This window comes from Hordeum vulgare, chromosome 7H (genome assembly GCF_904849725.1).
Source record: "Hordeum vulgare subsp. vulgare chromosome 7H, MorexV3_pseudomolecules_assembly, whole genome shotgun sequence".
NCBI lineage: Eukaryota > Viridiplantae > Streptophyta > Magnoliopsida > Poales > Poaceae > Hordeum > Hordeum vulgare.
In genome coordinates this window covers 211,616,197-211,630,061 of record NC_058524.1, presented here as the reverse complement: position 1 = coordinate 211,630,061, position 13,865 = coordinate 211,616,197, and the positions used below count along the sequence as shown (strand labels likewise).

The following is a 13,865-nucleotide window of genomic DNA, read 5'->3' as shown; positions in this document are numbered from 1 at the left end:
TGAACCCTCATATCCATCACAAATATGGAGAGAATGTGAGGGCTCGCGGACGCGTCCGGGCGCGTCCGGTCAGTCCGTCACATAGGACGCGACCTCACCCTGGATCACTTTTTTTCTTTATTTTATTTTTTTTTCTCTTTCTCTACATCAATCACGTGCAAATGATCGGACGTATGAGGAAAAAAATGAGGAGTGTGAGTGTGTGGACAGACAAATAGAGAACACGTCCGACCGGACGCGTCCGCGGACGTTTAGAGCATATCCAACAGCCGCGCCGCAAATTTACCCATTTTAGCGTGCGCGCAATCGACAGAGTGTCTCCAGCGGGCGCGCAATAACCGCGCGCGCGGCATATAAAGTTGTGTGTGCGCGATGGCGATTAAAAGAAGCGCTCGCTCCCGCGCGCTGGACTCTCGAGCGCTCACGCGAAACTCCACCTACCCAACCAGCCGCGTCGCCGTCGCCGCTAGCGCCACCCCATTTTTTCGGCGACCGTTCCGGCGCTTCCTCGGTCTCTACACGCGTGGCTGCAGCTTGCTCCGTCTCTCTCTAGTCAGCGCCGCCCGTCGCGCGTGGCAGTCCTCCGACGAACAACGTCCGGCCGCCCACTGCCGCTTGGCGCTTGCAAGGTGTTCGACAAAAGGCCCGCAAGGTATGTATTGCTTCCAACTTCACATTTTTACATGAAATTTGGTGGATGTTGTTTATAGCCTAGTTTTGAACATTTTAGATGAGTTCGTCATATGATTCTTCCCAAGAAAAATTTGATATGGAAGAGGAAGAGGATCTTGCAATGATCCTAGCTATGCACATCAATAAAAAAACCGAAGCACAGTGGTTCGGTTATGGGTCGGCAGAAATTTGGAGGGATGGGATTGATGCCCACAACAGATTGATGAGGCACTATTTTGTGAAGAATCCCACATACCTCGAGTCGTACTTGCGTCGCCGGTTTAGGATGAACACCGAGTTGTTCAGGCACATTGCCGAGAAACTAGCGAGCCACGACTGGTTTTTTCAGCAGAGTAGGTATGCCGCCGGAGAGCTCGGGCATAGCACCTTTCAGAAGGTGACAGCCGCTTTGTGTATGTTGGCATACGGTATTCCCGCTGATCTAGTTGATGATCACTTGGCCATGGGTGAGAGTCAAGCCATCATGTGTGCCAAGCGCTTCGGAGTCGGAATTGTGCAAGTGTTTGGCCCGGAGTACCTGAGAACTTCCAATGCTGAAGACGTCGCAAGGCTATTGGAGATGAACAAAGCTCGCGGGTTTCCAGGTATGTTTGGCTCAATAGATTGCATGCATTAAAGTTGGAAGAATTGTCCAAAGGCATGGCATGGCCAATTCCACGGACAAAAAAAAGGATTCCACTATAATCCTTAAAGCGGTGGTCGATCAAGAGACTTGGATTTGGCATGCTTTTTTTGGAATGCATGGATCTTTGAATGACATCAACGTGGTCAACCGGTCACCACTGATGAATAAGATTGCAAATGGTGAACTGCCACCGGTGTAGTTTGTAGCTAATGACCGTACATACAACTATGGCTACTATCTTGCGGATGGCATCTACCCAAAGAGGCAAACATTTGTGAAGCCGTTGAAAAACCCAGAATGTAAGAAATATTTTGATTTCCACAATGCTCAGGCGGCGGCTAGAAAAGATGTGGAGAGAGCTTTTGGGATTTTGCAAGCCCAATTTGCTATTGTGAGAGGACCGGCTAGATTCTGGGATCAAAAAATGCTTTGGTACATTATGCACGCTTGTGTGATCATGCACAACATGATCATCGAGAATGAGCGTGGCCAAGATGTAGACTACTCTCAGTATGAGCTCTTGGGACATCTCGTACGAGTGCGGCGGAGGGCTGAAAGGGTTGCCCGTTTTGTTGCCTTCTATCATGCCATTAGGCGTCCAGCAACGCATAATGAACTCACGAATGATCTCATTGAGGAGTGGTGGGGAATGGCCGCCAAAGAGCATCATGATTTGTGCGTTTGATGTTGTATTGTTGAACTATTTGTTATATTTCATGATACTATTTGTTTGAGTTGTAATAATAAATTGAACTATTTATTTTAAACTTTTAGTTGAATGATGTTTGTGATTTAAATTATATGCCATGTCTTTGTTTTGTGAACGTGTGAAATTTATTTTGTGTCCAAATTGCAACAAATGTGAGGCGTCCGCTGCTCGCGCGCGCTGCATTTTAGCGCGCTACTGGAGCTGCGTGTCCGCGCGGCTGCTGGAGCCAGCGCTGCACGCCGCGCCAAACCTGGCGATGGGCGTGCCGCAAACCAAATTTTAGCGCGGCCCGCGTTGGGCACCTGTTGGAGATGCTCTTAAGGGATCGTATTTGTAATGTCCGGTTTTAAATGCTCTTATTTGAGATGTCTCTGCGCAGAACATGCAAACAACAATCTTCTCATGGCCAACTGGAGGATATTGATCCAAACTATCTCTATCATATTAATATCTTTGAACATATCAAGGAATCAAAGAATTTAACTGTTTTTAGAATATAATCTGTTTTTTCATTTCATATTTTAGTCCCGTAAAAAAACAAATAGTAACTGCGAATAATGGGAAAATTTGCACGATGTATGAATATCTTCAATTTCTGTTTGAACTTAAAAAAACAGTTCGCAAAAGCGGACAGAGTTGGGCCGAAGTTGACGTGGGCAAACAACATGTCACCATCAGCACTTCAGCCGGAGACTAGGCCATATTTCTCGGGAGAACCTATAATTTGACCATCATTGACAACACATGATTTGTTTTCCATTGATAATACGTTTTCCGTTGATTTGTCGTCGCCGGTATCGCTTCAACAACACATAATCCCATGCCTAGATTTTCAGTTGGCATGCTTTGGATGCCTTGAAGGTTGGACTAGTGAGAACATCTGGATTGAGATCTTGTTCTCTTGATGAATTAGGAGGCGGTCGTTTCATCAAGTCCAATCAAACTTAGTGATATGTGATGTCACTTTTTCCTTGAACAAAAAGCAATCCTTGAAATCCTTGCAGAGAATAAGCAGGCAAGCAAGATGCCCATCAGCAGTTAGGTAAAGACCAATCATAAGAAGATCAAGAAACCTTCAGCATTTGTGTGATAACCAAAGCCTTCAAATGTGAAAACTGACGGTATGACGCAACAGCTCAACAATGCTACGTCACAACTAGCAATGTGAACATTGAAACTGTTAACCCTCCATTAGCGCAAGCTAAATCCTGATGGCAAAGCATGATGAATCACATTTGCACCGCACCATGATAAATGCCTTTATACCAAGATCCTTGAGCAGAACAAAGATCCGAGGAACCAAAAGGTTCAGAAAGAACGAGAGTCACGACCGTTTTTTACTCTGTCGAGCGTACTACATTCTCGATGCCGTGCCATGTCTTGTTTTCACAACACCAGATCTGATCCAGATCAGATCAGCCGTCCAGAAGGAGTACAATACGAGAGTATAACAGCACAGTAGCAATGTGAACATGAGAACTGAACGCCCCATCGGTGAAAGCTAAACAGGGCCTAGGATGTGTAGCATTTCTTTGTCCAAAAAAGCGCGATGCACCACATTTGCACCATACCTACACAAGTCCCTTTTGAGGTTGCTTTCTTGCAGTGTCAATGCCTTTGGAGTGGGGGTGCATGCCTCTGACTAATCTGTCTGATGACCTTGTCCACGAAGCAACTCTGACCCAATCCATAATCTAGCTTACATGAGTCACACACGATACCCTATGACTAGTACTCCTAGTAAATTATTGAGAGCTGAAAGGAGCCAAGACAGCATCAAGGATCCAGGCAAGATTGCTACCATGACAAATCAGGCCGATGCCATGGTCACAAGGGAAGGGAAACCCCTCCTTCCTCCCTCTGTCAACCGCCAATAGGCGCCCGGTTAGGTCGCCGACATTCCGGTGGCCAATGGTTTATATGTGTATTCTAGGTCCAGATCCACTAAGCAAAAAAAATAAAAAAATGGAGAGACTGTGATAGGTTGTCTTTCTTTAATGGTCAAGAGGAGAGGAGGGGCCAAAAATAAGTGCATCTGCTTACTTTTCTGCTGACCAAGCATGCAAGAATTGGGTCACCTTTCTTTGGGAAAAGGATGTCAAGTGAGTCACCTGCAGGACGGCATTTTGCATGTCCATGTATACATGGAGAAGGAAGGGTCACATGAGAGACGGATTACTTGAATTGGAAGAGTTGGTGGCGCGTCAGTCGTTCCGTTCAGATCGGTAAGCAATGCACCATCACCATGTGCAAATAATTCTGGTTCCTTTGGCTTTTGAGATGCAGCAGAAGAACCCATGCATGTCTAGCAGTTTCCTTAGGGCTTAAGAGAAGAGAGCTATTGCGATCCAAAAGGATGACATGTAACTACTACTGGTATGAGCAAGCAATGTCCTGCGCAAGGATGCCACTCCAGGTTTTTCTTTAATCTGATCAGTGAAATTAGCTCGCTATAAAATCCACACTTTGTCAGAAAACAAAACTCGCTATATTCGACCAGATGCTCGTATCATTCAAGGACTGATAGCTCAGATTACAATCCAGTAAGCTTTCGAAACATTCTGGCCATGCATTGCTCTTCTTGTCGTTAACAAAGTTGTTATGCACACAGTTGCAACAAGATTGGTCAACAATTACATGCATAATAAATTGCCGGTTGATTTGACTATCTTTACTGTATGGAATCATCTATATTTGAAACAGCAACAATGCTCTAGTATGTACGTACCTTCTAGACTAGTGTTAAATACAACTGTCAGAAATGTCAACACAACATGAAATCCTCAATTTGCTTCAAAACCGAGACAATCATGGCTACTATCTGTCTTCAGTGTGGTTGCTGAATCAGTTCAGGTATAAGCCGCAGCAAGAACCCCAGCTGCTGCTGTGAGAAGGACTCATGTTTTCTGCCCATGTCAACACTGTTACTGAATGTGCTCTGGCCAAGGTCTGGTTTACTGAAATCTGCAACAGCATTGGAGATCTCCTCCACTAAATCAACAATGACACCATTCACACCCATTAGATACTGGATGTAAACAGCCTCCCGCACATTACTGCATATGCAACCAATAAATCAAGGAAATCTGTGAGATTACTGAGAACACAACCAAGAAACATGAACGCGTGATAACAGTGCGCTGCTTACTTGAGCTGCCCATAGGTGAGAATAGCAAGGTTGGATTCTCGTGCTTTTATGATCGCAGAGGGATTTTTTAGAACTCCTCTGACTTCTGACACAACCCCATGCAAGTCATACTCTTGGCACACTTGGATGGCATCGTCGAGTGAGTTCCTTCTCCTATCGTCGTGTTTGGCTGTTCCCCCTTCTGTTAAGAACAGTACCTAATGAAAGATAAAAAAAAAGTTGAATATGATACTGCTGAAGTATGTACGTACTTAAATGGAGGGCAACATTTTATTCAAATCAGAAATTACAGACGCACGTCAAAATCATGTAATTCCACATACAAACAAGTTAAAATAGCAAACAAGATACTGGTTTGGACTGAAGTTGTCTGTATCTTCATACCTACTATCATCAATCCGGTCACTGAATTGTATATACTTTAAACACAATAAGCTATGCATTATAAATTTTTAAATACTTCTTTTGTTGCAGGAATATGATGTTACAAATACTAATCATGCTGATTTAAGACTTCCTGCATTACTAACATCCTCAATACTCGTATGCAAGTGAACCACGTGTTACTAACACATTGTCCCCCATTGCAATGTAGTAAGTCATGTTAAACGACATCCTGACATAACCGGCTGGTTTAGATAGACTTGTACCGCAAGGATAGACTAGATAGGTTGTTAGGATTCATCTCTATCTATGTAACTTGAATATCTATCTCTAGCTTAAACAAGATTGTATCCCAACTGCTTGTACGCTATCAGGGAGGTTGCGACCCTGCTATATAACACGAAGCCGTCGGCCTCAAAGGGCACAACGTTCCTAGCCTACTTTACATGGTAATCAGAGCCGCCTCTTCCACTACATCTAGCCTTCCAAACCCCATCGCCTAAAGCTTCCGCCATGGCCTCCTCCAGCACCTCCAACTCCGCCCTCTCTGTCCAAATCACCGGAAGGCTCACCCGCACAAATTACATCCTCTGGTGCACACAAATCATGCCGCAGCTCAGAGGTGCGGGATTCTATGGCTATGTTGACGGCACCGTGAAGGAGCCAGTCACATCTGTCGTCACCAAGGACAAGGACGGGAAGGAGGAGCACATCCCGAACCCCCTTCATCCGATCTGGATCCGGAAGGATCAGCAGGTGCTCGGCTACCTCCTGAACAACCTCTTCAAGGAAGTTCTCGTGCAGGTAACATCGATTTCCCATGCACATGAACTATGGACAGCTCTGGCGAACATGTTTTCATCTCAGTCAATGTCCCGAGTAAACAATATCCCCGTCGCTCTTGCGAACGCACAGAAGGGCAACCAAACCGTTGCAACCTTCTTTGCGCATATGCGCTCCCTGGCTGATGAACTGGCTGCTGCCGGCAAGCCCCTCGACGACGACGAGCTCATCTCCTACATTGTGGCTGGACTCGACATGGAGTACCAGCCACTTGTCTCCGCCCTCGACGCCCGCTTGGAACCGGTCACCCTTGACGAACTGTTTGCTCAGATGAGCAACTTCGATCAAAGGGTGGCACTCTTCCAAGGCGCCAACACCGGAGGATTCAAGTCATCTGCAAACGCCGCCACACGCGGCCATAGTGGTCGTGGCCGTGGAACAAACCGCAGCAGAGGAAACTACAACAACTCCTCCTCTCGCGGTGACCGCGGTGACCGCGGTGACTTCCGCGGCAACGGTGGCCGGTCCTCCTCCACCAACAACAGGGGCCGCCACAACAACTCCTCCAACAAAAGATCTGATGTTGTCAAGTGTCAGATTTGTGGCAAACTTGGCCACTCGGCCAAGGATTGTTGGTATCGCTTCGATGATGATGGCGACTCCTCCCAGGATGAGAAGGTGGCCGGAGCTGCTGATGGCTCCTATGGTGTGGACACCAACTGGTACATGGACAGTGGAGCCACAAACCATATCACTGGTGAGCTTGAGAAGGTGACAATGCATGAGAAGTACCTCGGGAAGGACAACATCCACACTGCTAGTGCAGAAGGTATGGAGATTTGTCACGTTGGTCATTCAATTATTAAAACCCCTCACAAAAAAATTCGTGTACGAAAATTTTTGCATGTACCTAGTGCCTCCAAAAATCTACTCTCTGTTCATCGCATTGCCATTGATAATCATGTCTTTCTTGAGTTTCACCCTTTCTTCTTTTTGATCAAGGATCAGGCAACGAAGAGGGTGCTATATCGAGGTAGATGCGTTCGTGGGCTTTACCCACTAATTCCAGAGATTAGAAGATTCAATAAACAAGCTTTTGGTGCTACCAAGTTATCTCTACACGGTGGCACGATAGGGTAGGTCATGCAGCTTTTTCCTTAGTTGAACGATTGCTTAGGAAGAATAAACTCTCATATGTTGGAGAGCATAATGTTGAAACAGTTTGTGATCCATGTCAAAAAGCTAAAAGTCATCAGTTACCTTATCCAGTTTTCACCAGTGTTTCTACAAAACCCTTGCAACTTATTTTTTCTGATGTTTGGGGACCTGCTCCCTCATCTGTTGGTAGACACTCTTACCACGTAAGTTCCATTGATGACTATAGCAAATATTCCTGGATCTATCTTCTCAAGAAACAATCCGACGTTTTTCAAGTGTTCCAAAATTTTCAGGCTCTTGTTGAACGAAAATTTGACACAAAAATCATAGCTGTTCAGTCTGATTGGGGAGGAGAATATGAAAAATTGAACTCCTTCTTTCAGACACTTGGGATTTCTCATCATGTGTCCTGTCCACATGCCCATCAGCAAAATGGCTCTGCTGAGCGCAAACACAGACATGTTGTTGAGGTAGGATTAGCACTTCTAGCCCGAGCATCCATGCCCCTCAAATTTTGGGATGAGGCTTTTCTTACTGCAGTTCATCTCATCAATATTCTATATAGCCGAGTCATCAACAATGAAACACCCACAGAAAAACTCCTCCACACCAAACCAGATTACACCTCTCTCCATGTGTTTGGTTGTGCCTGCTGGCCCAATCTGAGACCAGATAATAACCGCAAACTTATGTTTCGGTCACAACAATGTGTTTTCATTGGCTATGGTCCCCTTCATAAAGGAGTCAAGTGCCTTGACGTCTCCACAGGTCGAGTCTATATTTCTCGCGATGTCGTATTTGATGAGACAAAATTCCCCTTTGCTGATCTACATCCTAATGTCGGAGCCCTTCTTCGCAAAGAAATCTTGCTTCTATCCCCTCATCTTACCAATTTTGATCGTGGGGAAATTAATAATTGCAATGATCATACGTTGACTAACTCTCACAACCTGCATGAGCCTCTTGATGATGCAGATTTTACCACCGTTGGAGCCGACACAGACGACAATGGTGAAAAAAATACACATAGCACTCCATATTTTATGTGTCGGCCGCCGGGGAGCATATCTGCCTCGGGATCGCAGCTGCAGCAGGGTGGCAGCGGTGGCAGCGAATCTGCTCCGAGATCCGCACCGATCCAGCAGGGCGTCAGCGCGACAGACACCGCGTCCGCCCCCAGGTGTGCCGGGCCTCGCGCCCGCGCCGATGTGCCCGCCAGCCGTTGGCCCGCAGGCGGGCCCCGCACCTACACCCGTCAGCAAACCGACGCGCTCACGCGATCCGAGGAGGATCCGCCTGGTCGGCCGACCGGGGAGCGAGATGCTGTCGGGCCGCCTGGATCTTCTGCGCCAACTAATGCATCCGCGCATTCACTAGAAGCCACAGGGGATGCAGACGATCCCGCCGCTTCTTCTGGTGATCCTGTTCCCCTGACAAGGACAGGCGACGGCGGCGGATCTTCTACGCCGGCTCCTACTCCGCCACCACGTACCCGGCTCCAACTTGGGGTAATCCCACACATAAACTACAAAACCAAGTTTGGTCTTGCTTGTTCTACAGGTGAACCAAATAGCCTTGCCGAAGCATTGGGTGATGCGAAGTGGAAAAAGGCTATGGAGGAAGAATGTGATGCACTTCACAAAAACAAAACTTGGCACCTGGTTCCTCACTCCAAAGGTAAAAACTTGATAGGTTGCAAGTGGGTCTTCAGAATTAAAAGAAAAGCTGATGGGTCTATAGACCGTTACAAAGCTAGACTTGTTGCAAAAGGCTTCAAGCAAAGGTATGGCATAGACTATGAGGACACATTTAGTCCAGTGGTAAAAGTTGCCACCATTCGTCTTGTACTATCCATTGTTGTCTTCAGGGGGTGGAGCCTAAGACAACTAGATGTACAGAATGCGTTTCTTCATGGCGTTCTGGAAGAGGAAGTATATATGAAACAACCACCTGGGTTCGTCAATAAAAACTCACCAAATCATGTGTGCAAACTTGATAAGGCTCTCTATGGATTGAAGCAGGCACCAAGGGCATGGTACTCTCGTCTCAGTCAAAAACTGCAAACACTTGGGTTCATTCCTTCAAAATCTGATACATCCTTATTTATCTATAATAAGTCAAATACATCCATATTTGTACTTATCTATGTTGATGATATTATTGTCACAAGTTCATCTAATGAGGCTGTGACAGGGCTCTTAAAGGACTTAAGTGCTGAGTTTGCTCTCAAGGATTTTGGTGACCTGCATTTCTTTCTTGGTATTGAGGTAAAGAAACTTGGACTCCATCTCTCCCAGGAAAAATATGCTGCTGATTTGGTAAGAAGGGTTGGTTTGCAAGGATGTAAGCCATCACTAACTCCTCTATCTAGCACAGAAAAATTGTCCCTTTCAGAAGGAGATCTTTTGAATCAAGAAAACAGCACCAGATATAGGAGTCTGGTAGGGGCTCTTCAATATCTTACATTGACTAGGCCTGATCTTTCTTTTGCTGTCAATAAAGTATGCCAGTTTCTTCATGCACCTACTACTGCACATTGGACAGCTGCAAAGCGTATTGTGAGATATGTGAAAAACACTATGAAGCTTGGTCTCACATTTACTAAATCCACATCTACTCTTGTCAGTGTTTTTTCTGACTCTGACTGGGCGGGATGCATAGATGACAGGAGATCCACTGGGGGCTTTGCAGTATTTTTTGGTCCAAACCTCATATCTTGGTGTGCAAAGAAACAAGCAACTGTCTCAAGATCAAGTACAGAGGCTGAGTACAAAGCATTAGCAAATGCTACAGCAGAAATTATTTGGGTGCAGTCCATGCTTAAAGAACTTGGTGTAAAACACATCCAAGCTCCTTGTTTATGGTGTGACAACCTTGGTGCTACTTATCTGTCTGCTAACCCTGTTTTTCATGCAAGGACAAAGCACATTGAGATAGATTTCCATTTTGTCAGAGAACGAGTTGCCAACAGAAAATTAGAAATTTGATTTATACATTCACAAGATCAGGTTGCAGATGGGTTCACAAAGGCCTTGCCCACCAGGAATCTTGAAGAGTTCAAGCGCCACCTGAACCTACGCAGTTGTGACTAAGGGAGGGTGTTAAACGACATAACCGGCTGGTTTAGATAGACTTGTACCGCAAGGATAGACTAGATAGGTTGTTAGGATTCATCTCTATCTATGTAACTTGAATATCTATCTCTAGTCTATCTCTAGCTTAAACAAGATTGTATCCCAACTGCTTGTACGCTAGCAGGGAGGTTGCGACCCTGCTATATAACACGAAGCCGTCGGCCTCAAAGGGCACGACGTTCCTAGCCTACTTTACAAGTCATACAAGTAATCAGTGAAATACTATTTGCTAGCTAGAGCGTTTACTGTTTGGAAATATTCATTTTTTTCTAAAAAGGGGCAAAGGTGAGGAAACTTATCAAAAAATAAATTAGACATATAAAGAATACAAAGTATTTCAGGGCATGCTTACAGGGTATACACTTTGGAGTTCCCGTATTATCCGTGCGGCATCAGGTTGGAATGTTGAGAAAAAGAGTGGTCTGTTGCCAGCATACTGAAAAACAACCTACCGAACCATTTAACAACCTTATGGTCATCGCCTCCAGTGACCAAATCCTTGTATGGTAATTAATCGATACCATACTAAATGAACAAGAGCGATCCATACTTGCAGTACAGTTTGAAGAGCACGGTTAAGATTGACACCCGGATAGATAATGTTGTCATCAAACTTTAGTTCGATGTTGAATCCCAGATGGGGACTGACATGTTCAAATACTTCCTGCAATGTGCAGAGATAATCATCTTCTTCTGTGCTCCAAGCAAGGACTCTGCCATCTTCCATCCGTCTAAGTAAGGGCTTGGAGACCTGAACAGAAATTATGAAGTGAATACAATGGCGTCTTAAGCACATGCTAATGAACCCTGCACAGCAAAATCCAACAGATAAAAGGGAAGAAGTACCTTGTGAGGTTCTTTTTGTACCCCATATGAAAGGAATTCTTCCAGAAGAAGATCAGTCACACGCCTTTCAAACAAAACCTCCTGCACACCTTGCCATAATAGAATATTAACTCGGAAGTTTTCTTGCAATGGATGAATAGTTTAGTGCATACGTAAAAGATGGCAACTATAAGAATGGATGAAAAGAACATACAGTTTTTTGGGTGAGGATAAAGTCATCGTGGAAGATAACTGGGCAACCATCTTTTGTAACCTGCAAGCCAAAATGGCAAGATCATTACTTTAGGGGATCTGTGAGGTGCTGTGGTCAGCTTAAAAGGAAGGGGTAATGGATAAAGTCAGGGAGTTGCAGAATGCTCCAAGAGAATTGCCAGTTTTCATCAACCTAGCTTACATATATGTTCCCTATGGTTGCCATTGCCGATTTCACTGACGCTTCGATCTGCGACTGACTCCTTGCAGTGGATTAATGACAATTGATAAGACCAAGCACCTCTATCATACAACTGCAACTCAGAATCCAGGAGCTTGCCATGGCACACTTTAGCACTAGAGAACATCAACCACAATCACCCTCACAACGTGGCTGCTGTTACTAGTCTGGTCATTTGCATCTAAGCAGTAGCTGCTTGTTTCATGTAACTCTTAGCTTAAAGGCTACTCCCTCAGTCCCATAATATAAGAGCATTTTTGACATGAATGTAGTGTCAAAAATGCTCTTATATTATATTATGGGACGGATGGGAGTACAATATAGCTGCATTGCATATTACATTGGGACACAAATGGATCAATGCCACTCCACGCGAGTGCTGCTTGGTTACTCCCTGCACATTACAATGCATGTCCCGATCCAGCCATACGATCACCACATCCAAGTTCCACAAAAAGGATTGTCCTCGAGGATCCCAGCAGAATTAGTTGTACGGTTGTACCAACTAGAGCAGAGCACACATTGTTCAATCAACCATACGGGGTGCCAGTTTCGCTCCTCATGCCGCGGCGCCGATTCCAAATCCAAGCTTAAACAAGCTAGCAGCGTATCAATTTGCGAAGCAATGATGGGAAATGGAAGCGGAGGCTAGCTGCATGTGTGTGCGTGTGCGTATACCTGGACGTCGAACTCGACGAAGGCGACGGCGGCGTGCTCGGCGGCGCGGCCGAAGGAGAGCAGCGTGTTCTCCCGCTCCCTCGCCGCCCCGACCCGCGCTCCGGGCGGCGCCCCCACCGCGTTCATCCCCATCCCGCGGTGGCCCCCCACCACCATCCCCCGCTCCGCTAGCAGGGCGAGCGGCAGCTCCCAGGGCCTCCCTCCGGCCGTCACCGGGGGCGTGGACGCGCGCGCCGCGATCCGGCAGTGCGCCGCCGCGCGTGGGGGCGTTGTCGGGACCGCCATTTCGACGCTGGGAACCGAACCCCTCTTTTTTTCTCTTTCTCCTCTGCTCTTTCTGCTTTGCTTGCCACTTGCACAGGTTGATTGGTGCAGGGAGAATTTGAATATTTTTAGACACGCAACCGCCGCAGACGGACGGGCACGGAGGAGCAACGGCGACACGGCGGCAAAATCGACAAAATTGACGAAACAAATTCACAAACTGAACTACGTTCTAAATAAATTCACTCAACTGACTCTTTTGTGTGGCACCCGACAGTCGGGAGTCACACTACACTATGTAACGCATAGCATATGGGCGTTACACTTCTGGCCAACGTGACACCCGGGGCCACACTCCTGGTTGTGTGGCGCCTAAGAGTAAGGAGTCACACTACATTGTGTGGCACCTGATTATAAGGAGTCACACTATTTTATATTAAAACTGATATAACTTTTAATCCGTACATCCGATGAAAACGTGCCTTATATGAATATTGTGTATTTTTTTGTGTTCTACGCAATGGTGACATTTTTAACTATATTAGGATAATTTTTTAATGAAAAATATGTTATAAAAATATTATAAGAGTAAAAACCAAGATATAACATATTTTTGTCAACCAAGGTTTTTTGTCAACCAAGGTTTTTACACGTGCCTTGGTTGAAGAAAAACCAAGGTACGTGTTATCTTCTCCGAGTTAAAACCAAAATTCAAAAAAGGCTTCTCCGAGTAAAATCTTGGTTTTACTCGAAGAAGCCTTTTTTGAATTTTGCAAGGTACGTGTTATCCTATATATTGTAATATGTAAGGGGACAAACAAGAACACAAGACATGCTGCATGTGATGGATTGATGGGCTCCGTGATTCTTCTTGCTCAAGATATACTGGGTCTTCCTTCACTAGATTTACCATGGATCTCATAAAATGTAGTTTTCTGTAATGAAATTTCATTTATATCATGTTAGTCACTTAGATGCAAGACATGAACATGTTAAAGATGACTAACATG

At 45.5% G+C, this 13,865-nt stretch overlaps 1 protein-coding gene and 1 non-coding gene across 3 annotated transcripts; one reads left to right on the top strand and one right to left on the bottom strand.

The window, feature by feature from the left end:
• Positions 1–4,571: 4,571 nt before the first annotated feature.
• Positions 4,572–12,911, bottom strand: LOC123411394 (glycerophosphodiester phosphodiesterase GDPD2-like). Of its 2 annotated transcripts, none has more exons than XM_045104331.1 (7): positions 12,592–12,911; positions 11,674–11,733; positions 11,481–11,561; positions 11,185–11,385; positions 10,987–11,082; positions 5,176–5,372; positions 4,572–5,083 (listed from the first exon to the last, which is right to left on the bottom strand). In XM_045104331.1, exons 1-7 carry the CDS (start codon positions 12,874–12,876, stop codon positions 4,855–4,857), a joined length of 1,149 nt encoding a protein of 382 aa, XP_044960266.1. In that variant the 5' UTR covers positions 12,877–12,911; the 3' UTR covers positions 4,572–4,854. The 2 variants fall into 2 exon arrangements, with proteins under 2 accessions (XP_044960266.1, XP_044960267.1); XM_045104332.1 differs by having other exon boundaries at positions 10,987–11,070.
• LOC123414437 lies at positions 6,550–6,688 on the top strand. Its single transcript, XR_006614405.1, has one exon. It is a non-coding gene; the product is annotated as a small nucleolar RNA Z247 (small nucleolar RNA).
• Positions 12,912–13,865: the final 954 nt, after the last annotated feature.

What these genes read in the sequence shown, in the direction of transcription:
- LOC123411394 (XM_045104331.1), bottom strand. Translation starts at nt 12,876, where the DNA reads ATGGCGGTCCCGACAACGCCCCCACGCGCGGCGGCGCACTGCCGGATC. An exon ending in TCGTCGAGTTCGACGTCCAG is followed by an intron (nt 11,734 to 12,591) that starts GTATACGCACAC and finishes TTTGGCTTGCAG; the next exon opens with GTTACAAAAGATGGTTGCCC. An exon ending in CTCTTCAAACTGTACTGCAA is followed by an intron (nt 11,083 to 11,184) that starts GTATGGATCGCT and finishes ATGGTTCGGTAG; the next exon opens with GTTGTTTTTCAGTATGCTGG.